We start from the raw sequence: 26,461 nt of genomic DNA, 5'->3' as shown, positions 1-26,461 counted from the left end.
GAATAGGTCATACAGCACATTGAACCTGCTTCATTCTTTAATAAAATCCTGAATGGATTTCTTTTGTTTTATTTCTTCTTGGGTTGTGGACCTTGTTGGTTGGGCCCACATTTATCACTATCCTCATCACCCTAGAGGTGGTAGCTGTAAACAGTGCTTGGGGTAGGTTGATAGACTAACAGTGAAGTTTGGAAAGGGTTTTGACTGAAAATTGATGACTTGATGCTAATCAACTTCACTTTCCCTCACTGACCCATATCTATTGAATCCAATAGTGCCTAAATATCTATTGATCATAGTCTTGAATATGCTCCCATTGAAGATCCACAGAAAGCTAAGACTCAGAAGCATAGGTAACTGCTCAGACCCTGTGTAAAATACCTCACCTCTGTCAGGTTGGCACTGGGAGTAGGAGGTAGCATTGTAAGGAGCGCACAACTCAAGTGATTCAAGGCATAAGCTCTTATCTGCACAATTGATAAGGCATTGCATTGGGCAAGTGATTTAGCTTAATCCTCAGACAGTGTTGGGGTGACATAGACTTCCCACCTTTCAAAAGAAAAAAAAACTTGCATCCCTTTTAGGCTGACATAGAAGTGAGGTCCAAAACTCGCTGTGGTATTTCAACATTGACCAGCACCTTCAGTAGAGTAGGGGGTGAATAAAGACAATAAACAGAAATGCGATTTGTGAAATGGTCATGAAAGGTACCATAGTCTGCTACTCTGACCTGTGTTGGAAGCTCCACTCTGTAGTTCAAATCTCCAAGCCAGAACAGATGTGTGAACCGATTGGTAATGTCAAATGGACCTAACTTCTTATCTCCGAGGTTCAGAAAGCGCAGGATATTGATATAGTTCTGATTTCGCCTGCCAAAAGGAGAAAATGAGAAATAGATCAGATCAAACCAATGTCCTTAAGGAAATAGATCCCTTTAAAATTACTTTAAATTCCTTTGTTAAAATGCATTTACCCTTCCTGCAACTTGAGTGTAGGTGTTCAGAGAATCATAACCCACATCATAAGGCACTTGATCCATCATGGCCATACTAACCTTCGGAAAGAGTCTGCCAATTTATTTCAAACCCATAGCCTTTCAAAGGTTTTCAAGATTTTATTCAAGTTGCTTTTATGGGTTAGTTTTGTACCTGCTTCCAAACATCCTTTTAGGCAGTGCGTTCTCGATCACAGCAACTTGTTCAGAAGTATTGCCATTTATCTTCTTTTACTTCAATCCTCCAGGAATCCGGACACCCAGACCAAACATAACGCATCAAGGTCACTCAACTCAGCATGGTCAGAGTGGGATCTTGCTGGCCCATGTAGCTCCAAATGGCATATTTATCATTCAATCAGCCGTCGACAGCAACAACTGCACAGTGATACCTTCTTGGGAGAAAGGTTTGCATCACACAGTACCTTTATGACCCAAGGCCATCCCGATGCCGAACAGTCAAAAAGCATTGGAAAGAGAAGTCCCTGTTGTAACAGAGAAGAAGTTCACAGCAGGGAACTTGTGCACAGCAGGATCTCATCTAGGGCTTTTCCAGTCCTACAGAAAATGATGGTCAGGACTCCAGCAGTAGCCCCCACTCGTCTTGGAGTAACACATCGATCTGAGACAGCAGGCTCTGCCTCAGTTTGAAGGTGAACTCATTTATTCAGCAGTGCAACACTCCCTCAGTACCACAAGTGTGTGTATGTGAGCCTAGTTTGCTTCCTCAGGTAGCCGCAGTGGGATTCAAACCCATGATGTGCAGGTTTAGAGGGGAGATGATTATCAGGGACTCATGACTAAAACGCGAAATTCTTTGGTCAGTATGAAAATAAATCCCAACTCTTGGAATTACTGCTGAGCCAAGAGTTTACTTAATCCTAGTGAGATGATTTTAACTCAGTCTTAACACATAGGTAGCAACTGGAGTTAAAACTGAAGTGATACATTTACCAGTTACTTAACACCTCAATGATTGTTTCGAGCCTGATGTTACCTTGAGCCATTTTAAGGAAGTGCTTGGAATTGATGCTCCAACCAGTACGGAAGTTTATAACTCCCAGCAGAGGTCTGGCCTGAGCATATTTCAAACATTCTTCTGGGGCAGATGGAATTCAGAGGTGCCTTCAGGTCCCAATCTCCACCCGCTTTAGTTCCTCCATCATCAAAACCTACAAAAACCCCATCTCCAGTAACTTAGCCATCTGCAACTCACACAGCCCAAAACTCAACTCATCTTCACAACTTAGGAGCTGCTGAATAGCCTTTGGATGCCTGCTACAAGTGGGTGTCATTTTAGTGGAATTCAAATACGGTATGCCACTGCAAATCCCAGGGAGTCAGCCAGCCAGTAGAGAGCAGCACGGTAGCTCAGTAGTTAGCACTGTTGCCTCACAAAGCCAGGGACTCGGGTTCGATTCCATCTTTGCGCTACAGTCCGTGTGGTGTTCACACATTCTCCCAGTGTCTGTATGGGTTTCCTATGGGTGCTCCAGCTTCTTCCCACAGACCAAACATGTGTAGGTTAGGTAGATTGGCCAAACTAAAATTACCCATAGTGTCCAGCGGTGTGTAAGCTAGGTGCATTAGCCATGGGAAATGCAGGGTTGCAAAGACAGTGTAGGGGAGTCGGATGCTTTTCAGTGGGTTGCGTGGACTCAATGGGCTGAATGGCCTGCTTCCACAATGTAGGGATTCCATGATCTGTATTTCCTCTTGAAAGTTCGAACTGCCTTCCATTTCATTGATGTAAGCACAGAAAGTTGCAATGGTATCACCAATCCTTGGGATCTTTTGAGTTTTCGACAGTTCATTTGACAGGACACTTCCAGAAAAGGTCAAGGAGATCCACTAAGTGGCACTTGCATTTTCTGAATCAATGATGAGTGATTACCTGGTTATCATTGCACAGATATACATCTTTTGAGTAACTATTGTGAGATACAGTGTTTGTTTCAATGAACGCCACTATTCCAATGAATTTTACATGAATTAAAGATTTGCAAAGTACCACCGCGTGTCTATGAGAAACCCATCAGTTTCACTCTACTCTTACCTTAGCTTTTTCTCACTTCCTGAGGTCAGGTGACTGTTGACAAATCCAAAGGATGTACCATTAAACATGAAAGACACTCCCACCGCACCTTTGTTACCTGAAAATTAAAATACACAGTCACACATTAGTGTGTAAAGCAAAAATCCTTACTCAGTAACATCAGCCATCCAAATACATCAAATGTTATTATTAACCATTCATATACACCACACCTGACAATCATCCAAATTGTCCACATCCCAATTTGAATCGTTACAATATTCCACATCTAATCACCAGTAATTGTTCCAATTAATTCAAACATGGCTTTTATCATCTAAAAGGAGATACTGACTCCTTCAGATTAACTGGGAGTGAGACCTGTGTCATAAAACTGAAAAGACAAAACCATCCCAGACTATACAATCAAATCCTGAATATTCTTAGAATTCAGCTCTGAACAGTTTGAAGGTTACTGTCCCAGTCAGTCCCAGAGTGTGAAAGGACAGTGTCTGACCCGCTGTCCCAGTCAGCCCCAGAGTGTGAAAGGACAGTGTCTGACCCACTGTCCTAACCAACAGAGAGTGTGAAAGCTGTTCATGTTTAGTCCTGGTTCTCAGCAAGTCCATTATTTGAATAATTTGCTGTTCCAGAATTATTCATATTTTAAGATTGTTTTGCTTAACTTTAACCTAGGTCCCACATTTGCTGGCCTTCGTGTTACAGGAAAGAGGAGCAAAAAAGAATGTTGTCCACATAAAAGTGTCACGCGACAAGTTGATTGTACTTTCTCAATTCCTCTTTCTTGTTCCTTTCTCAGAATACACACAGAGAACAAAGAAAAGTTCTTTCTATGCCCATAGACAGTATAATCTGCCATTTCATGGACCCAGCTGTATGTAACTGCCATAATTGACCTATGTTTGAAACACTTCATCATATCAAAGACCCTAAGTCGGTAAAAGTCTTACCCTGTTAAACAGCATTCAAAAGCTAATTGCAGCAAGTGTTTGTCAATGAACTAAAATGTACATTGGTTCAGAGCATTCCCTGTAGTCGATATCACTTTGCAGTAGACACAATCCTACATTTGTGAATGTGGGTACAGTACAGAGAGCTTTCCCAGAATGATGAGCAATCATTCACAGTGACTCACATTGAAAGCCTACTGAGTGGGTGAAAGTTTCTGACTCTCTTCATATCAGCTCATACTAAAGCAATCAAACGTTATCCATTCTGGGCTGTGTTTTAATGGTTTTGGGTGGTTTATCATCCTGGATCACTGATCTGATTGCTGAACACACTATCATGGGGCATTACCTGTACAATATTTAGTGCCACTGTATCAAGATTTATATTGCAGCAACTGAAGTCTTTTTCTTGTCCTGTCATTGTGATCAGGCAGTGTACAGCTTAAACCTGTTCTGACTTTCTCAAATCCTGAGTGTGGTACACCCCAGGGCCCTTAGTACAATTTACCTCAAGGTCCAGAGTGCAGTATACCCCAGTCCCAGAGTGTGAAAGGACAGTGTCTGACCCACTGTCCCAGTCAGTCCCAGAGTGTGAAAGGACAGTGTCTGACCCACTGTCCCAGTCAGTCCCAGAGTGTGAAAGGACAGTGTCTGACCCACTGTCCCAGCCAGTCCCAGAGTGTGAAAGGACAGTGTCTGACCCACTGTCCCAGTCAGTCCCAGAGTGTGAAAGGACAGTGTCTGACCCACTGTCCCAGTCAGTCCCAGAGTGTGAAAGGACAGTGTCTGACCCACTGTCCCAGTCAGTCCCAGAGTGTGAAAGGACAGTATCTGACCCACTGTCCCAGTCAGTCCCAGAGTGTAAAAGGACAGTGTCTGATCCACTGTCCCAGTCAGTCCCAGAGTGTGAAAGGACAGTGTTTGCCCAATACTGAACAACTCCTACAACCTCTTTATTGCACCACCAGGAAGTGCAGCCATTGAAAGAATAGCTTCCCACAAGACTGTCCTAAATTAATGACTCAGAAATCTTTTGTACCAAGAGCATTGGCGATGCCAGTTTTAACGCTGCTGGTGGAAATGTGGCTGATCCGGTTTTCATGCTCCGGTTTTGCCAGAATAACTATCCGGATATTCCATAGGGTCTGTGTTGCGATCTGTGAAACAAAAGTACATTCAAAACATCAGAAAAGGGGTAAGTGAAATCTGTTTCATTGTGATGTAAGTCCCTCTTGTTGCATTTGGTGATGGAGGCTGGCTGGAGGAGGAGATGGGGTCAGTTTTGATGGGTAATGGTGTAGTTGAGGGAGTGTCTAGCCTTGGCAGGGGATGGTGTAGGTCAGGGGGTGCCCGGTTTTGGCAGGGGATGGTGCAGGTGAGGGAGTGCCTGGTTTTGGCAGGGGATGGTGTAGGTGAGGAAGTGCCTGGGGTTTGGCACGAGATGGTGTAGGTGAGGGATGCCCAGATTTGGCAGGGGGTAGTATAGGTGAGGATGTGGCTGGTTTTGGCAGGGGATGATGTAGGTGAGTCAGTGCCCAGTTTTGGCAGGGGATGGTGTAGGTGAGGGTGTGCCCGGTTTTGGCAGGGGGTGGTGTAGGTGTGGGACTGCCTGATTTTGGCAGGGGGTGGTATAGGTGAGGGTGTGTCTGGTTTTGGGAGGGGATGGTGTAGGTGAGGGAGTGTCTGGCCTTGGCAGGGGATGGTATAGGTGAGGGAGTGCCTGATGTTGGCAGGGATGGCGTAGGTGCGGGATTGCTCGGGTTTGGCACGAGATGGTATTGGTGAGGGTGTGCCTGGTTTTGGCAGGGGGTGGTATAGGTGAGGGACTGCCCGGTTTTGGGAGGGGATGGTGTAGGTGAGGAACTGCCCGGTTTTGGCACAAAATGGTGTAGGTGAGGGAGTGCCTGGTTTTGGGAGGGGATGGTGTAGGTGAGTCAGTGCCTGCTTTTGGTGGGTTATGGTGAAGGTGAGGGAGTGCCTGATTTTGGAAGGGGATGGTGTAGGTGAGTCAGTGCCTGCTTTTGGTGGGTTATGGTGTAGGTAAGGGAGTGCCTGGTTTTGGGAGGGGATAGTACAGGTGAGGGTGTGCCTGGTTTTGGTGGGTCATTGTGAAGGTAAGGGAGTGCCTGGTTTTGGCACGCGGTGGTGAAGGTGAGGGTGTGCCTGGTTTTGGGAGGGGATGGTGTAGGTGGGGCATTGCCTGGGTTTGGGATTGATGGTGTAGGTGAGTCAGTGCCTCGTTTTGGTGGGTTATGGTGAAGGTGAGGGAGTGCCTGGTTTTGGTGGGTCATGGTGAAGGTGAGGGAGTGCCTCGTTTTGGTGGGTGAAGGTAAGGGAGTGTTCATTTTGCTACAGGGTGGTGGAGGTGTGTGCTGATGGTGGAGTGGCCAATGTTGGAGAAGACACTATCCCTGCATCGGCTGTTGGTGGATCTTCTGATGTTGTACAGGTTGGAATGATGTCTCCCTCTTCTAGCCTTTAATTTATTGATTTCATGCTGCACATTGACAATGACTTCCACAGGGTGAATAAACAAACTGTTCCTCAGTGATGCAGATCATTTTAATATATGGAGTTGGCCTGAGGGTACTCCTGCTCTGATTTCTTCCATATCAATATTAATGCAGATCAACGTTTGCTAACCATTTATCCACAGTGATGGGGCCAGAGAGGTCAGTCCTTGAATGATGAGGTTAGCCTAACCCTACTGTCCATAGATGCTCTACACTACTATTGAGATTCACTGAATCATCCCGTGTATTGTCTATATTATATTCACATCAATAATCATTTGCTTGCACCCCAGTATTTTACCTGAGAAACAGTAACTCAGTCAGTTCTGCCAGTTGGCATAATAGGTAACGCACTAGCCTTCTGCCTCAAAACCATACCTAACCCTGACCTATTACAGGTTCAAATGTCTACCAGGGCAAGGATTCCCACAGCTAGCACTACCTTACCCATTAGAACACTGGTTTGTGAGATTATTTGGAGATGAGTGTTAAGGAATTGATCTTTAGTTGCAGGTCTATTCACCTCCACTGTACTCTACATGTACCTTATCTTTAAGGGCACCACATGATGTCAGTATGCAATGTTGCAACTCTGCTTGATAGCATGTGCTCTCTGAGAGTTCATCAATCCTCCCCGCATCAGACCTCAGTGAACATGGGTATGTCAGAGCAGTGTAGTCTTGTCAACCCTCATCCATGAATTGTTTTAATTCTGAGCTTCTATTCAATAGCTACTCCATTTCCTGTTGTCTCCCGCCACAGAGGATAGGGCTCCAATATACTTACATGTTTAAACTTTATGTAGGTGATGTCCTTTAGTGTGGATTTGATCAGCTCCACCCACTCCTTCTCTCCCTGTGTGTCTTCCTGTGTGCCGATGATGTAAATATCATGGGGGATGTCAGCAGCTGTGTCATCCTGTGTTTTCCCCTGGCCATGGCACAGGAACCACGACCGTATGTCCGCCGGCGGTGAGGCATTACCTAGATGATCAGCAGCAACAACAGCTTGCCTTCATATAGCGCCTTTCACAGAGCAAAGGTCATTCACAGGAGCACTATTGGGCAGATTTTGACCCCAAGTCACATTAGAGGATATAAGGACAAGGAACCAAAAGTTCAGTCAAGGAGTTGGAAGGGTCTTTAAAGGAAAGGATAGAGAGACAGTGAGGTGGAGAGGTTTAGGGAGAAAATTTCAGAGCTGAGGGCCTCAGTAGCTGAATGGCAATGGTGGAGTGATTAAAATCAATACCGAAAGGCAGAGTTTCCAAACTGGGTGAAGAAGCTCCCATAGAAAGATGGGAAAGGGAATAGGCCATTGGAGGGATCTGAACACATGGATGGGAATATCAAAATCAAGATGCTGTTGGATCAGACAGCACAATAACCAGAACTTTGTCCTAAGGGATTTTACTTCCAAGTATTTTTCTGGGATTTTGGGGTCTCAGACATCTCCTCTAAGTGACCTCTTACTGTGGCCAAGCCCCAGGAGGGCTAGCTCCAGCAGCTGGTCTGACTGGTGCTTTGATAACCCGTCATTCCCTATCCCTATCAGTCACTTGTAGGTGGGTAGCCCTGCCAACTCGCAACTCCTCTCCACAAAAATGGCATGTGGGGGGTGCAAGGAAGGGAACTTGCATTAGCAAACTGGCATTCTGCATGTCAGCGCAGATGTACGCATCCACTCACCTCTGCTGGGAGCAATAGTCAAGCCCGTTCTTGTGATTGATCGATCATTTGAAAGAGTCACAGACTCAGAGATGTACAGCATGGAAACTGACCCTTTGGTCCAACCCGTCCATGCCGACCAGATATCCCAACCCAATCTAGTCCCATTTGCCAGCACTTGGCCCATATCCCTCTAACCCCTTCCTATTCATATACCCATCTAGATGCCTTTTAAATGATGTAATTGTACTAGGCTCCACCACTTCAATTGTGGACTTTAATTTAGACAAATAAATGTTTAACACATCCCTCTTGAACAAAATAGGCATTTGGAATGTGTTACACATGATAGAAGAGAGTTAGAAGGATGCTAGGCAGAGGGCTGGAAGAGTGTGACATTGGAGAATAGATAACAAAGCAAATGCAGTAGTGACTAAAGCAGCACAGGATTGTTTTGGGAGTGTAACTGTCCTCTTGCAGATAGACTGCAAATCAAAAGTCTCCTCCAACCCTCCAGCACAGTTTGCCACCAATGCCCCTTACCCATGTTCCAGGTTCCAATAAAGACGTTGATCATGTCAGGCTCTGAGAAGTCTGAATGTTTATTTTTCATCAGCTGCAAGAGTTGGCAGAATCCTTCCCGTTTCTGAAAATAAGGAGGCAGAGGTTTGAACAAGAACACTGTAGGTTCAGCACAGTTTTAGATGACCTACACTGGTCTAAACAGCAGTCTTGAAAATGACCACTGAAACATTGCCGGTGAAAAGGTAGATAACATTTCTTTATTTAGATTCAATGTTGCTATCACTATCAGTTTGCAACTGCTACATTTTACACATCCTTCACTTCCTCCATTTTGATATACACCATCTCCCGGTCCCCTCCCCATCCTTTCATTAGACTTTCCCGAATCAGTTTTCTCTCCTCTTGTTCGGCACTTTCCCTATTCCTCGAACGTTTCCCTCCAGTTCACCTTCCTCCTCATCCCTTGGACTTACCTACAGGCCTAGAAGGAGGCTGTACTGGAGTCGAAAGAAGAGAAGCTTCTCTGTGAATATAACTCATTTAGATTTCTTGTGCAGTGTCTATCCCTCAACAAAATCAAAACAAAGCGTACTTTAAACACAGAAAAGTGCCCCAAGGCCATTTTCAGAATGAGTAATGAGACAAACCAAAAGGACACAAAGACTGAGGAGAAGGAATTCAAAGGGGGTTTCGAGGTGAGATTCTGTGAGGGAAGCAGTGAGCCAGAAGAGTTTAAGCAAATAATTCCAGAGCATGAGGGCTGGATGGCTAAGAGATGGTTGTTTGGAGGTATAGATGAGAACAGTCAGAGGAACACAGGGCTGCACAGAAGGTGACAGATATAGGGACGGTGTAGAGAATTTATAATTTTAGACATAGGTGTGATGGTTGAGCAGGAAATTGAGGGATAGAATATAGGTAAGAGATTTTGTTGATCTGATAATAAAAGAAGAATGCGGGAGCCAGGCAATGATATTGCTGGCATGGTCAAGTCTCGGGGTGATGAAAGGATGGGTAAGGCTGGAATAGTGGTGTCTGATGTTTACAGAAGTGGCCTCTGTGTTAATGAGGACTTGGTGTCAGACATCAGCTTTAGTTTAAATAGGACACCAAGAGTTCAGTCTGAGACAATGACCAGGCAAAGAGTTGGCCAGAGTCAGGACTTTGTGACAAGAGTCGAAGACAATGGCAAGAGTCTTTCCACTGTTCAACTGAAGTAAATATCTCATATGTGGATGACAGTGAAAAAAAAATCTGAGCAGACAGAAGCAAAGCCAAAAATGTGAGAATGGAAAGAGAAACCGTTTCTTACAATTGTATAAGTGGAATCAAGCAAAGAGCTGGGCAATGGACACGAGGTCTCGAGGAAAATGCTGTAGGGATGTACACCAGAAGTTGTAGCAAAGGCTATGCAAGGTTAGGAGATATTATACCCTACTGCCACCATCACATTAGACTTTGAGTGGATTGCTTTGAGCTTCAGGAGTGAAAGCTTGTTGAGAGAGTCTCAGATAAGAAGACATGAGAAAGATAAGAGGAGATTTGAGAAGTGGTAACACATTCAAGGAAGTTGGAAAAGAAAGAGGAATTGAAAATGGATACAGGTTTCCAAGGACATGAACACTTTGAGAAGGGCAGGATGTCAAAGACTTGGAAAAGAAAACAGACAGCACCTGCAGAGAGGAAGCCATTTACAATGTCAGCCAGCACGGGATTCAGGAAAGGAAGTTAATGGGCAGCAGTTCAATGGGACTTTAGTCAAGGGAGCAAGTGGTGAAACTCCTTGAAAGAGTGAGTTCAAAAATGGGTAAGTGAAAAGAAACCTGCCAACCCTGACACTTCTGTTTAAAACAAAAATCACACAGTGAGAAAAAGAAGTGACGTGATTTGATCGTTGAGTTTGAGAACAAAGATCTTCATGACAAACCTTGGAGTCAGTGAAGACATATTCCTTCCGTTGTGTTTTCTTCACCTCAGAATCGATCATGATGACCAACTTGTTCGGGAACTTCTGTGATTTGATTAACTGCAAAACTGAGACGAGTAGTACCGTGAGAGAAGGAAACTACACAGACACTATACTTCCTTCATGAGTCACATTGAGCATTTGCAGTTTTGGTAAAAGCCAGTGCTCAGCCAGAAAAGTACAGAGTCCCAGATCTACTCCACTTGGTACATGTCTCAGAACCTAACTGCCACATCACTGGACAAAATTTCTGTTCTCAGATTATTTGTAAAAAACTTTAACTCAGGATAATGGTAGCAAATGGTATGGATTCCCTTGAAATAGCAATGATGAATCAGTGACCATAGAGATAGCCAAAGGGCAACTGTTAGTTGCAGTTAGTTAACTCAACTAAGTAGCATCAATAAGCACACAGATACCCAGCAGAGCTAAAAGACATTCATAACCACACAGATCGATTGTGAGAGGCATCTCATTACTCCACTTGGCACGGTTAGAAGACTGTTGACAGCAATGCCAAACCAGACATTCCTTTATAAGGTTTTTGCATCAATATTAAAGTAGTAACACCACACAGATAACACAGAGTAGCCAAAACAGGGAGCAGGAAAGTGATCAGAAATCTTACTTCTGTTGTGACTGTAAAACTTGTCTTCTGGCCCATCCTTTGACTTCTTCACAATTAACTTCCCTTGTTCTATGTCCACTTTCAAATGAAGTTTCAAGAAGATTCCAAAACTATCCAATTTCACCTGAAATATAAGGGAACCCTCACAAGTAAAGCTGATCTTCTTTAGCTGTCCGTTTGTCGTAACTCAAACTTAGGAACTGCTGCTTGAAGAGAAAGTAGAGTTTGAGGATGATGATTAGTCATTTCAAAGGGCAGAGGGGTTTAGGGCAGGTGATTTTTTTTTTGGAAAGGTGGTGAGATTGGTGACAATAGAAATTCTGAAAGACCATCTGATTCAAGGCATGTGGGAAGTGTCTTTGCAAACTTCTGCTTTCTAAGCAACAAGATTTGACTCTGATGGGAAAACACTGGAGTGCAAAAAGTGCCTACCTCAAAAGTTACAGGCGCAATTTCAGAGTGTCGATCTTCAACATCTGCGTCCGGAGACTCTGGCTCGAAATCTTTCACCTGTGCAATGTAAATTAGGAAAAGAATTGGACTGATGATATATTAGTGCAATCCCACTCATTTCTACACTTGCCAGCTTTATCTCCTGTCCTGAGGTGGTAACTCTTGTTCGGCTTCTGATCCACAGAGCTTGTCCTCCCTCTCATCTCGATCCCTAGTGCTCATGCATTGTGAGAATGTGTGTTGCAGGACAATTTTGGCTCAGTAATTCAGCCACCTTGACTAATAATCCAGAAAAGACAGTTTGGTAGCATTTTGAGAATCTGACATCAGCATTTAAAATCTGAAAATAAAATCTTGTAACAGCTTGTCTGATCCCTTCAGTGGGAGCAGATTAAGTCAGGACAGGAGAAGATTACCAATGCAGTGCTCCTGAATTGTGTAGCTTAGTACCACACTGCAAGGTGCAGCAATTGAACATCTAAATCTCGTGACCCTGGGGCAAGCATGTGTGGAATTGCATCAAGTTATGCTCAAGCAATGGGTAAGTATTTAATTAAAATAGTTTTGATTTCATGTGGAACTGTAATGAGTGGTTTGACTGTTAAGAAACAGTGTGTGATAGATGGAGACCCACATAAGACATAAATCTTCTGGGACGATACATATCTCTCTTGCTATCAACTTATCTGAGGCCAGAGAGCTCAATACAGACCAGGGATCAAAAAAAAAACAAGATCTGTAAACAAGGGGGCTATAGAATTGGTTTTTTTTCCAGATACACGTTAGAATAGTACACACTTCTAAATCACGGAGAGAGGTTGTCAATCCTCATGACTGACCCTGAGCAGGATGGCATGAATTGTTGCATTGGCAGTCAATTGCCACATTAACTCTGATGTGAATGTCTAGGTACCTGGTTCTCAATGGTCGAGAGCATTCTGCTCAGTTCTTCAGCTGTTGAGAGCAATCTTCTGACACTCCCATCACAAGCAATCTGAAAACAAGCACAATTAAAGGTGAATCGACGCTGCTTCTCTTCCCCTGTGGACATGTCAATTCAATTGACAGCCACATCCGGGTCTCATTTTCACTTGAAGTGCCATCATAAGCCTCGTGGACAGGTGGTTCCCACTAAACAAGAAGGTGATCCTCAGCGATCATGTGATAATCCTCCATGAGCAAAGAGATAAGATCCTGATAAATACCAACTTCTGTGAACAAATAGCTAACCTCCAGAGATTTTGGAAAATAACATCCAGTGAACAGAGAGATAACCTCTTTGTTATTCTTCTCATTGTTTTTCACTCTTCCATAAGATGTAAGCATCACCAGCTAGGCCAATGTTTATCATCATTCGCGAAAGCCCTCAGACAGTTAATGGTGAGCTGCTTCCATGAAAGGCTGCAAGCTGTGGGGTTTAGGTACTGTGCTGTCATGCAGAGAGAGATCCAAGCTGTTAATCCAGCAACAGTGAACATAGCAATAATATTCCATGTCAGGGTACTCTGTGGCTCAGAGGGAAAGTTGCAGGTGATGCTCCTATGTACCTGCTGCCCTTATCCTTCTAGCTAGTAGAGGTCATAGGTTTGGAAAGTACTGTCAGGGGAGCTTTAATGAGCTGCGGCAGTGCATCTTGCTGTTAGTGCTGCTACAGTGTATGAGTGGTGAAGGGGATACATATTCAAAGCGCTGGATGGGGTTCTTTGTCCTGGATGGTGTCTAGTTTCTCAGGTATTGTTGGGGCTTTGTCCAGTGGAGAGTATTTCATCACAGTCCTGACTTGTACCTGGTAGATTGTGGACAGGTTTTGGGGAGAAGGGAGGTGAGTTCCTTGTCACAGAATTTCTTCTCTCTGAACTGCACTTGAAGTCACAGTATTTATATGGCTGGTCCAATTCAGTTTCTTGTCAACAGTAATCCCCAGAATATTGATATTGGGAGATTCAGTAATGGTCATGCCAATGTATCTGAAGAGTCATGAATGATGCTGAACATTTTGCAATCATCAGCAAACATTCCCACTTCTCACCTTATGGTGGAGGGAAGGTCATTGATGAAGAAACTCAAGATGGTTGAGCCTCGGTCACTACCCTGAAGAATTCCTGCATAGACATCCTGGAATTGAGATGACTGACTTCCAGCAATCATTTTTTGTTGGGATAGACTCTCACTGGTGTGCTGAGATTTTTGTCTTTGTCCCATTGATTTCTTTTGCTAGGGTTCCCTCATGCCACATTTGGCAGTATTTGGAATATTTGATTAGCCTTGCACCCATATCCAACAAAGAATGTGCTGAACTTGGAATGGGTTCCAAAGGAAGTTCACGAGAATGATCCCTGGAATGAAGGGCTTGTCACTTGAGAAGCAGTTGAAGATTCTGGGTCTGTACTCGATGGAGTTTAGAAGGATGAGGGAGGGATTTCATTGGAACTTACAGAATACTGAGAGACCTGGAGAAGATGTTTCCACTAGTAGGAGAGACTAGGCACCAAGGGCACTACCTCAGAGTGAATGGACGACCCTTTAGAACTGAGATGAGGAGAAATTTCTTCAACCAGAGGATGATGAATCTATGTAACTCTGCTGCAGAAATCAAATCATAGAGTGCATTGAAGGCTGAGATAGATAGATCCTCGATGAGCAAAGGGATGAAAATAATGGGGAGAAGGCTAGAGAATGGGGTTGAAAAACATACGATTGAAATGAGGAGCAGACTCTATGGATCAAATGGTCTAATTCTATTCCTATATCTTATGGTCTAAATGCTTCCTTGATATCAAGAACAGTCACTCTCAGCTCACCTCTGGAAATCAGCTTTTTTCTTCGCAGGGTGATTTGGGCAAGTTGGGTGAGGGGGCCAATGTATGACGGCTGAATTATGATGTGGATAAATACAAGATTATCCACTTTGGTAGCAAAAACAGGAAGACAGATGATCTGAATGGAGAAGGTGCAGGTGCAATGAGACCTTGGCGTTCTTGTACACCAGTCACTGAAAGTAAGCATTGCAGGTGCAACGTGTGGTGAAGAAGGCAAATGTTACATTGGCTTTCATATTGAGGGGATTTGGGTACAGGAGCAGGAGGTGTCTTGCTGCAATTGTACAAAGCCTTGGTGAGACTACATCCAGAGTATTATATATAGTTTTGAGGAAGGATGTCTGACTTAGTGCCATCCAGCCATAACAATATTCTGTCAATCACATAAATGCATAATGTGGTACATGATTTTCAGTGTCCGTGTGATGCCAGTTATGAAGGCCATATGTCCAAAACACTGGTCGAATATATCAAATGACATGCACCTTGAGCTGTTCACAACAAGTGTAGTACTGTTTTATCTAATCAGCCTGTTCTTGCAAAACCACTGACTCTCAATGGATATAACTCTGCAATTGGACAACATTTGCTGGATAATCCTGAATGTGCAAGGCAATCACTGTACGATGGTAAAAACAATGACTGCAGATGCTGAAAATCAAATACTGGATTAGTGGTGCTGGAAGAGCACAGCAGTTCAGGCAGCATCCAACGAGCAGCGAAATCAACGTTTCGGGCAAAAGCCCTTCATCAGGAATAAAGGCAGTGAGCCTGAAGCATGGAGAGATAAGCTAGAGGAGGGTGGGGGTGGGGAGAGAGTAGCATAGAGTACAATGGGTGAGTGGGGGAGGAGATGAAGGTGATAGGTCAAGGAGGAGAGGGTGGAGTGGATAGGTGGAAAAGGAAATAGGCAGGTCGGACAAGTCAAGGAGACAGTAACTGAGCTGGAAGTTTGAAACTAGGATGAGGTGGGGGAAGGGGAAATGAGGAAGCTGTTGAAGTCAACGATTGTCAGTCAGGCTCACAGTGTGGTGCACTTGAGTGTACTGGAAGCACAGCCCTGTACTTTGCAGACAGAAAGAGCAGGTGTATGTACTGCCCCTGTTTCAACACTACAAAATAGACAAGAGTCATCCACTGGCTCATTTCACTTTGGAGTCTTACTCAGAGTCAACTTGCCTGGGAAAAAAAAACAATGCCTAGCTATTATTTGTCAATGAATGGTTTCATTCTCCATGAAATTATTCTCCCATAGACCACTTGCCAACTAATCAGCACTCTGTCGCATGCATTATAAGAAGTACTGGTTTGCTTCTTAAATTGGTATCCTTGTGAAATGTCCTGATGAGTGCAACAGGAGGACCTTTGATCAATATGCCGTTTTTCAGCAATACTCAAGTTCTGTACCACTAAATGACCATTTATTCAGAATAAAAAGAATATTGGGCAGTGTACAGGAGTCTCTTCTGTAATTTTAATGATCATGCAGTTACATTTCATGGATGCATTAGCATCATACCAGAACGGCTGGTGGGGATTCTGCCGGCTGGCACTGTACCCATGCAATGGGCAGAAAGTCAGCCATCTCAGTCAGTCAGTCACAGAACCTCCCTTTGCCCCCTCCATTGCATTTCACATTCAATTGGCCCGCTGGTCAGGTCACAGCTCTTCAGGCCCAGCAGTGCCACAACAAGCAGTGGCCAAATCTGGGACTGCAGATAGCCAGGACCAGCAATAATTTGAGTGGTTGGGGAAGTGGGGGGGGGGGTGTCCAAAACGAAAGTGGGTTGATTGACCCCAGTGAGTACAGTCAGGCAGGCACTGATCTGGGATAATTCTGAGAACAGTAGGTGGTAGACGGGTTTGGGACAAGGGTGAGGGGAGGAGGAGATGGGGGAACCCTGTTAGCCATGGTGTGTCAAAGTAGGTTGGAAACTCCCAGGAAGTACCCAGTCATGAGTCAGCACACTGAAAGAAATGCAAAAGGAGAAAGCTGGGGGACGGAAACTCTCACAGTAGAGACATTGTGTCACGCAGCAGCACACGGCTGTGACTGTTTGATGCTAAATGAGACGGCGAGATATTAGGTTCCCAGACAGGCTGCTCTACAGACTCATTATAGATGGAATTGCATGCTCCCATTGGCAGCAGCATGTTCAGGGAAGCCTTTATTGGCAGTCCGCCCAGCAACAGCGACATGTAACACACAAACACACACACAAAGGCCTGATAAAAGGTTCTCAACAGAACTGAAGTAAGCTGAATGCCTCACAGAGCCAATTGGTGGCAATTGTCAGGAAAGATTCACACTAACACTGAAAGCTGTTTGCTGCTGACATATGAGCTAAACAAAGTAGACCAGGAGAGAAAGATGCAGCCAAAATAATGCTGAAAAGTAGGCTGCTATCTGGCACTTCCTTGCTTACAATCCTTGGCAGTTGTCCTTTCTAAGTGCCAGCTGCAGGGTCAGTGAGTAGCCTGCCTGCTTCTGAACCAGATAGACATGGGACCCCAGTCTCATTGCAAATGCTTCAGTGTGAAATCCTGGCTGACCACTCCAGGACAGCACTGACTGAGTGTTGTACGTTCTTGTAGAAAGGCTTATGCCCGAGACGTCAACTCTCCTGCTCCTCGGACGCTGCCTGACCTGCTGTGCTTTTCCAGCGCCACCCTGTTCAACTCCTGCCCTCCAGCACTTGCAGTCCTCACTCTCTCCTAGGGGCTGTCCTTCTGATGAGGCCTTAAGCTGAGGTCTCGTGTGCCAGCTCACAAAGACACCCCACAAAAATACTTCCTTTCGGGACGGCAAGGTCCTGGTCAATTTTGATGCCGCAGCCAACATCACCAAGAACGGATGGTTTGCAATTTCTTGGATCTTCATGTGCGCAATTTGGTTGCAACATTTCCCACCATGACCACGCTTAAAACAAAACTACTTGATGAAGTGTATTGGAACGTTATGTACTTGTGAAAGGTGCTGAATAAATGCAGGTCTTCCCTCGGCAATTCTCATACACCTAGTTCTCCATTTTACAATCCAACTCTAACTGAACCACAGCTGCCTTGCTGGGCTGGCTGGTTGGTAACTGAACTTTGCTAATGTTAAACTCAAACCCACAAACCAGCAAACTCCAGCACTTTAGATCCATAATGGGTTGGCTGTTCTCAGCTGAAAAGGGCTTGGCTTGGGGTCCTGACTTTTCTTTTTATTAGGGGTAGAGGTCGGAGGGGTGGGGAGGGAAAAGAGGTCAGGGTACACTGTCTTGTATATTAAAAATTCACTGAAAAAAAAGACCAAGCAGGAACTGTCAGCAGTCCTGTTTGCAAATCAGTAGCCAAAACACGACTGGCCTTAGGAGGAGTAATAATTAAAGAAAAATCCTTCACAGGTTTTTGAGAGTCTCACTGGATATTACTGTAAGGACTGAACACCCTGCTGAGACTGCAAGACAATCTTTCACTATTAGTGACGACTTCCCCCAGAGATACTTTTACTGAAACTCTTGCCATTGATTACAGGGCACCAAAAGGAGAATAACACACAAACCCTTTACAGCTAAGCTGCAGCAAGATTAAAACAAGAGATTAATTTTTTTTTTAAAAAGAGAGAGAGAGAGTTTTATTTGAAGCTACAGCCACAGCAGGAAGTGCTGAAAGGTGCTTCACACAATTTCTATGACAAAGTGAAATGGGTCAATAAGAACAACTTCTGAGGAAAACTTAAGGAAGTTGAATTTCCCCCTTTTACAAAACCCTTAGCAACCTTGTGCTGATGTGAGTGAATGATTCTGAAGGGAATTAATAAAAATGGATCCAGGCAACCTGTTCATGGTGATAAGTGAAAAATGTCAACATTAAATGTCCAAAGGTACTGTACTGAGGAAAGCATTAACCTGGTAAATCACAGGATTAAAACAAAAACCCACTGAGTCAATGATAGGGAGTTAGCACAGGAGATGGAAAGCTTAGTTAATGAGATGGATTTTTACAAGGGTTCTGGAGAGAGAGAGAAAGAGAAAAAGAGAGAACGTGAGAGATTGAAGCAGCAGATTACAGAAAGTACAGCCAAATACATAACTCAAAGTTAGTCATCAATAGCAAAGAGAATACACAGGACTTTAAGATTTAGGAGATTGCAGAGGTCGAGCTGGTGGGACTTTGGAGGGATTTGAAGATTTTTCACTCAAAGTGTTTGAGGGGCAGGTAGTCAGAGTAAACAGTATTATTCATCGATGAGATGTAGCTGGTCAAGCCTATATTTATTCCCTGTCCCTATGTACACTAGAGAAAGTGGTGGTGAGCTGCTGATTTGAGCCACTGGAATTAATTTGGTTTGGTCGACCCACAATGAAATTGTGAGGAGGGGATTCCTAGATTTTGACCCCGCAACACGAAAGGAGCAGTGATGCATTTCCAAGTCAGGCTGGTGAGTGACTTGGAAGGCAACTGCAGGTGGTGATGTTCCCATGTATCTGCTCCCCTTGTCCTTCTAGATGCAAATGGTCATATGTTTGGAAGGTGCATTTCTGCAATGCATCTTGAAGATAGTATACTAAGTGCAGTGATGGAGGGAGTGAATATTTATGGACATGGTGCCAATCAAGCGAACTATTTTGACCTAATTGCTGTCAAGCTGAGAGTGTTGATGAAGCTGCATTCATCTAGGCAAGTGAGGAGTATTCCATCATACTGCTAACTTATGCCTTGTAGATGGTGGGCAGACTTTGAGGACTCTGATCTGCTCTTGTAGCTGTTGTACTTCAGTTCAGATACTGGTCAATGGTAATCTCCAGGATACTGGTGCTGGAGGAATTCAGCAATAGTAATGTCATTGAATGTCAAGTGGTGATGGTTGAGTTGACCATTTCCAATAAGAGACATTGTCTAGCACTTGGGATGAATGAACGTCACTTGCCACTTGTCAGCCCAAGCTTTAACATTGTCCAGGTCTTTGTACATTTGGACATGAATGCCTTAATCTGAGGCATCGCGATTGGTGCTAAACATTATTGGCTGATGATTGCAGAATCCCCATCTCTGACCTGATGATGAAAGGCAAGTTATTGATGAAGCAGCCGAAGATGGTTGGGCCTAGGAACATTACAAGGGGAACTCTTGCAGAGGTGTCCTGGAGCTGAGATGGCTGACTTCCAAAAACTTCAATCCATCTTCCTATATTCCAGATATAACCCCAAAGAGCAGATAGTTTGCCCCCAATACCCATTGGTTCCAGTTTTGCTTGGGCTCCATGAGGCCACACTTGGCTGAACACAGTCTTAATGTCACTCTCAGCTCACCTGTGAAATTCAGCATTTTTGTCCCTGTTTAAACCAAAGCTGTAATGGCAGAACGCAAACTGGGCATCACTGAGCAAATGATGCTTGATATCAACTCGCCATCCCCAATCTGCTCATGAGCAATTTGGGATGAACCACAAATATTAGCCTGACCAATGTTTCATTCATGGGATTAGAGGAAGAATTACAAGCAAAGATAAGGAATGAGTGATCTGGCGTGCAGTTGAGATGGAGGTGTGGAGCTGATCTATCAAAAATTCTCCATTGACAAGACAACAGTTTGAAACAGCAGCGACTGTAGTGGGTTAAGGATGGGTTTGAATGCCAATGTGTGATGTTGTGCAGATGACAAGCCCTGGCATGCCCCAGCAAACATCTCCGGGGTACAGCTAATCTGTCCCATGACGGGTTGGCTTTGAGAACTCTGGTTGAACAAACAGAAACACCTGCCTCGCGAGAAATCATCCTCAAAAGAAAAACATTTCCTGTTTTCCATCAGCTGCATGTGGAATCCAACTAGTCTACAAATAACAAAAAGGCCCAATCTCACTGAAAAAAAATAACTTGTTTTTATTTATGGTACCTTATTAAAATCATCCAAACGTCTCAAAGTGATGGGTTAATGTTGAATTACTCTGAAGTGTAGATGCATTGCAAAATAGTGAGTACACAGTAGATGAGAAAGGCCTAATACTTTATACCTTGTTGAAATTAGAGACGGGCTCTTTCCAGGCTGGTGGCATACCAGCTGGACCAATAGGCTGTGCATGTGTATGTCCATGCCCAAGACCAGGCGGATGCACTTGACACTTTGGTTCAGCAAAATGAACGTGAAATGACTTCACTGCATGGCATTCTGTACCCTCCATGGCACTGGCATCACTCGCTGCTGGAGGACTGACTCCATTGATCCATCTGACAACATGGTCCCACATTATAACAATGACTTACACTTTAAAAAGGACCTCAACTGGCTGTAAAATTCTTTGTGACTTCAGGAGTTATGAAAAGGTACTCCAGAAATGCAAGTCCCTCTTTTTGTTGAAGCAGCATGATGCTTTGACTCAGAGAAGATGCAAAAATGTTCATAGGGGGAGGTTTGTAAAAGAAAAAACCCTTTGAACTAGATCATGAAACCAAACGAAACCTACCCAGCAGCTATAAAACACGAGGCATGTTTGTTGCTGTGTCTGATATCAACTCGCCCCAGATCCCAGCAGAAATGGAGGCCCTTAGGGCATTTTAACTCTCGCTATTTCTGTGCAGTTGAACTCAGTGGGGAGTATGAGTTTCAGTGTTTGCGACAAATGAAACATGGCTAGGTGTTTGCCTCAAATTGATTGGCTTGTGGTGTTACCATAACGAGAAGTGGAACAAAGCAAGAGAGACAGAGTGTGGAACTGTGAATCATTTGACTTGTGACGCACATGCAACCCAAATGGGCCTATGCACTGTGTTTTGGCAAGATTCTCCTTTCTGCCGAGACAAAATAAGGAACATTCCCAAAATATATCCTAAAGGTAGGACAAGAACAGGATGCAGATGGGGATTCTCCTTTTCAGGTATCTCTCACTGCATGTGCTTTCCGTTAGCACAAAGCTTTAAAAGATTCACTTGTTGAATTTGTGTTTCAATGTCTAAATGCTCCGGTCAATTTTTATCAAAACGGACCAAAAGGTACATCAGCCTTTTTGGTCATGTCAAAAGATAAACCTTACATTAGGAGCCCCTATTTGAACCAGTCCATGTGACTGCCCTTCAATAGAATATTGGGCAGATTTTAACCCTCGCTGGTCAAGTAATAACAGGCAAGCACTTTTGAAGGGCTAAATGGGCAAACACTGAAACTATTTTGTATTTTCTTAACATCTGTAAGCGTCACTCTAACCCTTCCAAACTCGTTTGGCATTAAATTCGACATTAATTGTTTAGCAAGCCCCATGAAGTGTGTGCGTTGCACTGGTACCTGATTTTGCACGCTCCCTCCAGGGGCTGGCTGGTTGTCAAGCAGACTCTGGGATGCCTCCAGTGCCGACATTGTCTGGATTAGCTCACTGAAATACAAACGTAAGTAATGAGACAGTGGTTCACAGGAGGCAGTACATTCACACTGCGACAATTTTCCATCAACCCTTCAGTTAAATCAAAAGTAAAACAGAAGAAAAATAAAAACTGATCGTCTGAAGTCACACAGCAGTGCAGAACATGAGGGATGTGCAGACAAACTCAGCCCCATGAGTGCCGTGTCCAGTAATGTGAACGTCAAACACTATTTAATTCAGAGTCACAGAGCTGCAGTGGGTAAAAGTTACTCGACAGGGCAGTGATTAGCAAAACAAGCTCTCGGTCTAATGCTTGATGTGAGCCAAGTTACTGACTTTGGCTGGAAGTGTGGCCGAAACAATTCAGTTGCTTGTCCAATAGTTGAGAAGTGTGGTGCTGGAAAAACACAGCAGGCCAGGCAGCATCCGAGGAGCAGGAGAATCGACATTTCGGGCATAAGCCCTCTTCAGGAGCTGACTGTCACTGGAGTCAGGCTTCTGCTGGTGAGAGAGAACCATTCTCTTGTAGCTCAGTAACAAAAACAGAAGTTGCTGGAAAAGCTCTGTAGAGAGAAATCAGAGCTAACGTTTTGGGTCCAGTGATCCTTCCTCATAACTGATGGTAGCGAGTAAAAAGCTTTTATTTTATTGCATAAGATAGGGTATGGAGAGGAGGTAAGGAGTAAACGATAGTTGGAGATGGAGCTCAAAAAGAGAGAGAACACTTGGTCAAAGGAGTGTAAATGTGAAGCGGTTAAAACCCCATTGTGCAAACAAACATATATAATTGAGGAGTGGACAACTAATTGTTCCAATACTGCAAACTGGTATTTGGGAAACCCTTTCACTCTTTTCCCTTAAACAGGATGAAGCAATAATAATAAAACTTTGCAGAAAACAAAGCAGAGACACAAATAAGCACAAGACCGGAGATGTGGAAAGCTTCAGATCTTTTACCAATTTTGTTTTCAAGCTCCCTAACCTTTGCCTTCTGTCCCTGAACCCTCATCTTGTTGCAGCCAGATATTGGTCTCTGAAGTGATTCAGTTCATGATTTTTGTGAATGGTTTGCTCTGGACTGTGTCTCTCTTACATTTATTAACACCATGCTTAGTTCCCTCTTTCATTCCCAATGCTTGCTTTCTCCACAGTAACTAATTCCCCACAAAGATCAGATTTTGTCCATGGTCCAAATCCTTCTCCAATATCTAGACAGCTTCTCTTAACCCTGGCCTTACAGTGTACAAAGGAAAGCTTGTCTAGCAACTGACCATTATCCATTTAACCTTTGTCTTGTAACCCATTCCTCCCAGGATAGTTTTCCTGGATGTTTCTCTGCTTTTATCAATTTGACTTTGAACATTGGTCTCCTGAAAGCTCGTAAACTTGACCATCCGATATAATTTTCTTCCTCAATACACTTTCGCTGGTTAAAAAAAAAACAAGGACAATCACATATCTGCTCCAACGCAGTCTTTCCCAAAGTCTCAAAACTAGGGACTTCTGTCTTCCTGGCCTTCTGTATAATCAACAGGATTTTAAAAACTCACTTTTGATGACTGAGCTACTTACTCAATTTCTCTCGGGTTCCTCCCCACTCCTTACTTCAACCACTGCCAACTCTGGCCCATACTCTCAGGAATTGAACTTGGGGAATTCGTGCCCTTATGACTGAGGAAGAAAGGGCAGTGCCTCTATCCACAAGCTGTCCAAGGGAGCCGGCACAGAATGACTCAACAAGAAGAGCATTCTGAAGGCCACTGACAAGCCACTCTGATTGAGTGAACTGGCATGTTCTCCTGATATTGACCGCAGGTCACAGCCACACTGTGTGAACAACTGGCACAGTGGCTAGCACTGCTGCCTCTCAGCGCTAGAGACCTGCGTTCAATTCCCGCCTCAGGTGACTGTGTGGAGTTTGCACATTCTCCCCGTGTCTGCGTGGGTTTCCTCCCACAATCCAAAAATGTGCAGGTTAGGTGAATTGGCCATGCTAAATTGCCTGTGATGTTAGGTGTAGGTGGGTGGGTTGCACTTCGGTGGGTCAGTGTGGACTTGTTGGGCCGAAAGGCCTGTTTCCACACCGTAAGTAATCTAAATCTAAAACTTGGAAATCTGCAGCTGAGGTGGGGAAGAATGGAAATGACTTTATGATAACCACACAGCACTGAGTATTCAAGGCTCACTGCAACTAAGTCAAAGGTCAGATGCCAAAAGAAGTAAAGAAAAAGTGTTTCATGATTCAGAACTGCTGGTGACTTGATTTGCAATAGGAGTGCAGTTAAAGGGGATCCACATTGCAGCAAAGAATTGCACGGTCTGAAATACTTCATCCAGATAGAGCAGAAATTTACCAGCATCATCAGTATTTGGCATTCAGGTTTATATTTGGAGCTAGGATTTGGATGCATGAATCCTATGAAAGATAATTTTACTCTGTATGACAGCTCCTAGGACTGTTTAATGGGACAGGGCAGAGGGAGATTTACTCTATTGAGCCTGTGACTGCTCGCGGATCATTTGATTTACCAATTTAGATGGAGATTTGCAACACATCTAAATCATGTCATTCACTAACTCATGCATTTAGAGACAACTTTATTTTGTAGTTAATCTGTGTTGTTCCCAAGCTGAAAATATTTGATGGGAAATGCAACACGAGAATATATCTAATGCAGTTTGTACCTGCCCTAGGGATGGTTCGCAGGGCAATAGAAGGAATTTCACTTTGCATCTCAGCTGTCTATCATTTCGAGAATAATCTTTACTCAGCGTTGAGTGTTTCTGCCATGAGTCTGCATGTGACTAAACAGGCTGTTTGCCTGCCCTCGATCTACTGGCTCATGGGGCAGAACATCCCACCAGGTGCTGGGACCCAGAGAACAGGAGCTGCCTCCTTACCTTTCCTCTTGGTCACTAAGCTGCCTCATCATTAAGGCTTTTGGACTTGAAGCATGCTGCAGTTTGACAGGCAGTTGCTGCCATTTTGAACAATTTGTCAAAACTCCAGTCAATGCTGCTGTGTTTCAAGGATGGCCTCAGAGGGGCCTTTGAAGTGTGTGCTTTGTCCTCCCCGAGGTTGTCCTTCCAGAGTTGAGAAAGCAGGATCTGCTGAGAAAATGCTTTTCTGGCATCGCGTCCTGTCGATTGGTTGACTTTGAAATTGTAGCTGATTAAATAGTTGACTGTTTGCATCTTACATATACTTGACTTGAAAGTGTTTGATGGGACTGTGGCCCAAGCCTGTTATCCCCACCTTGGGATTGTTTAATGGGACAAAATAGCAGAGGTTTTACTCTGTATCAAACTAACTCATGCTGTAACTGGCTTGGCATTGCTGATGTGACAGTGTAGAAGGAGCTTTACTTTGTATCAAATTTACTATGTATCTCATTATAATGATATTCTTTTTAATACCAACTAGAAATGTTCTATTCAGTCAAATAGAAAGAGGCCCTCTTGTGACACAATGGTAGTGCCCTCACCCTTGGACTGGGAGGCCCGAGTTCACGTGTAAAAACATCTCTGAATAGGTCGATTAGAAAAAAAAAAGGGTCAATATAAATTAGTTGTGGTGAGAATGCAGATAGTGAAAATACATAACAAGTGTTGCAAGGAAGTTGCAGATCACTGAGCAGAGTTTATAAAAAGGTATGGGCAAGGTGTAGAAGGTTCAGATGTTGTTGAGCCTAACAGCAGGTGCAGAGCACAGACCTACCTGCTCAGGCCTTTGGTTAGTAAACTCAGCAAGAGCCGCAGCTGCCACATGTCCACTGATGAGGAGTTTATGTGTTCAGCATCCTTGAGCACGTCCTGCTCAATGTAGTCACAAAGAGCCTTATAAAATCCTTGTGGAGCCCTGCAGTTAAAGAGAAAGAATCAGTAATTGCAGTCCCCATACACTGCTACCATAAGGTAAAAGTAGAACTTCGCCAATGGGTCATGCTTCCTTTATCCAGGCATTGGCCAGTGACCTGAAAGTAGATGTTTGTGCGACTGGAACTAGAAGTGCAGTGGTGCGCCACAGGGATCAGTGCTCATTCCCTTACTTCTCGTAATATTTAGAGATGGTTTAGGAGAGAATGTGAGGGCAAGGGGGAATGAAAAGTAATGTTGTGAATGATGCAAAGATTAGCCAGGTTGTTGATAGTGAGGACACAAACAGTTTGGGCAGATCAATGGCAAATGGAATCTAACCCTGATACCTGTAAGGTGACACACTTTTGAAGAAGGAATAAGACAAGAGAATAATCAAATGAATGGAAGGAGTCTAGGAAGCTCAAAGGAACACAGAGATCTTGGGATGCTTGTCCACAGATCCCTGAAGATTGCAGGACAGATTATTGAGATAGTTAAGGTGGTATACAGGACACTTTACTTCATCACTCATGACATAGATTATAAAATGAGGGAGGTGACGTTGGACTCTGGTTAGGCCGCAGCTGGAGTACTGTGTGCAGTTCTGGTCACCGCATTATATGAAGGATGTGATGGCACTGGACGGGTTGCAGAGGAGATGCACCAGGATGTTGCCTGGGATGCAGCAGTTTA

General features: G+C 44.0%; 1 protein-coding gene across 1 annotated transcript in view; it reads right to left on the bottom strand.

The window, feature by feature from the left end:
• inpp5d (inositol polyphosphate-5-phosphatase D) overlaps positions 1-26,461 on the bottom strand; it is a 112,108-nt gene that overhangs the window by 44,991 nt on the left and 40,656 nt on the right. Inside the window, exons 5-15 of the mRNA XM_072572947.1 lie at positions 25,629-25,769; positions 21,835-21,922; positions 12,666-12,746; positions 11,732-11,809; positions 11,300-11,423; positions 10,633-10,739; positions 8,724-8,826; positions 7,300-7,496; positions 5,040-5,157; positions 3,051-3,147; positions 731-869 (exon numbers count right to left, since the gene is read on the bottom strand). Of these exons, the coding sequence (XP_072429048.1) occupies positions 731-869; positions 3,051-3,147; positions 5,040-5,157; positions 7,300-7,496; positions 8,724-8,826; positions 10,633-10,739; positions 11,300-11,423; positions 11,732-11,809; positions 12,666-12,746; positions 21,835-21,922; positions 25,629-25,769 (1,273 nt within the window). The remainder of the gene's footprint in view (positions 1-730; positions 870-3,050; positions 3,148-5,039; positions 5,158-7,299; positions 7,497-8,723; positions 8,827-10,632; positions 10,740-11,299; positions 11,424-11,731; positions 11,810-12,665; positions 12,747-21,834; positions 21,923-25,628; positions 25,770-26,461) is intronic.

This window comes from Chiloscyllium punctatum, chromosome 6 (genome assembly GCF_047496795.1).
Source record: "Chiloscyllium punctatum isolate Juve2018m chromosome 6, sChiPun1.3, whole genome shotgun sequence".
Taxonomy (NCBI): Eukaryota; Metazoa; Chordata; class Chondrichthyes; order Orectolobiformes; family Hemiscylliidae; genus Chiloscyllium; species Chiloscyllium punctatum.
Note: the sequence above shows the minus strand (reverse complement) of the source record. Positions and strands in the feature narration are given on the sequence as shown.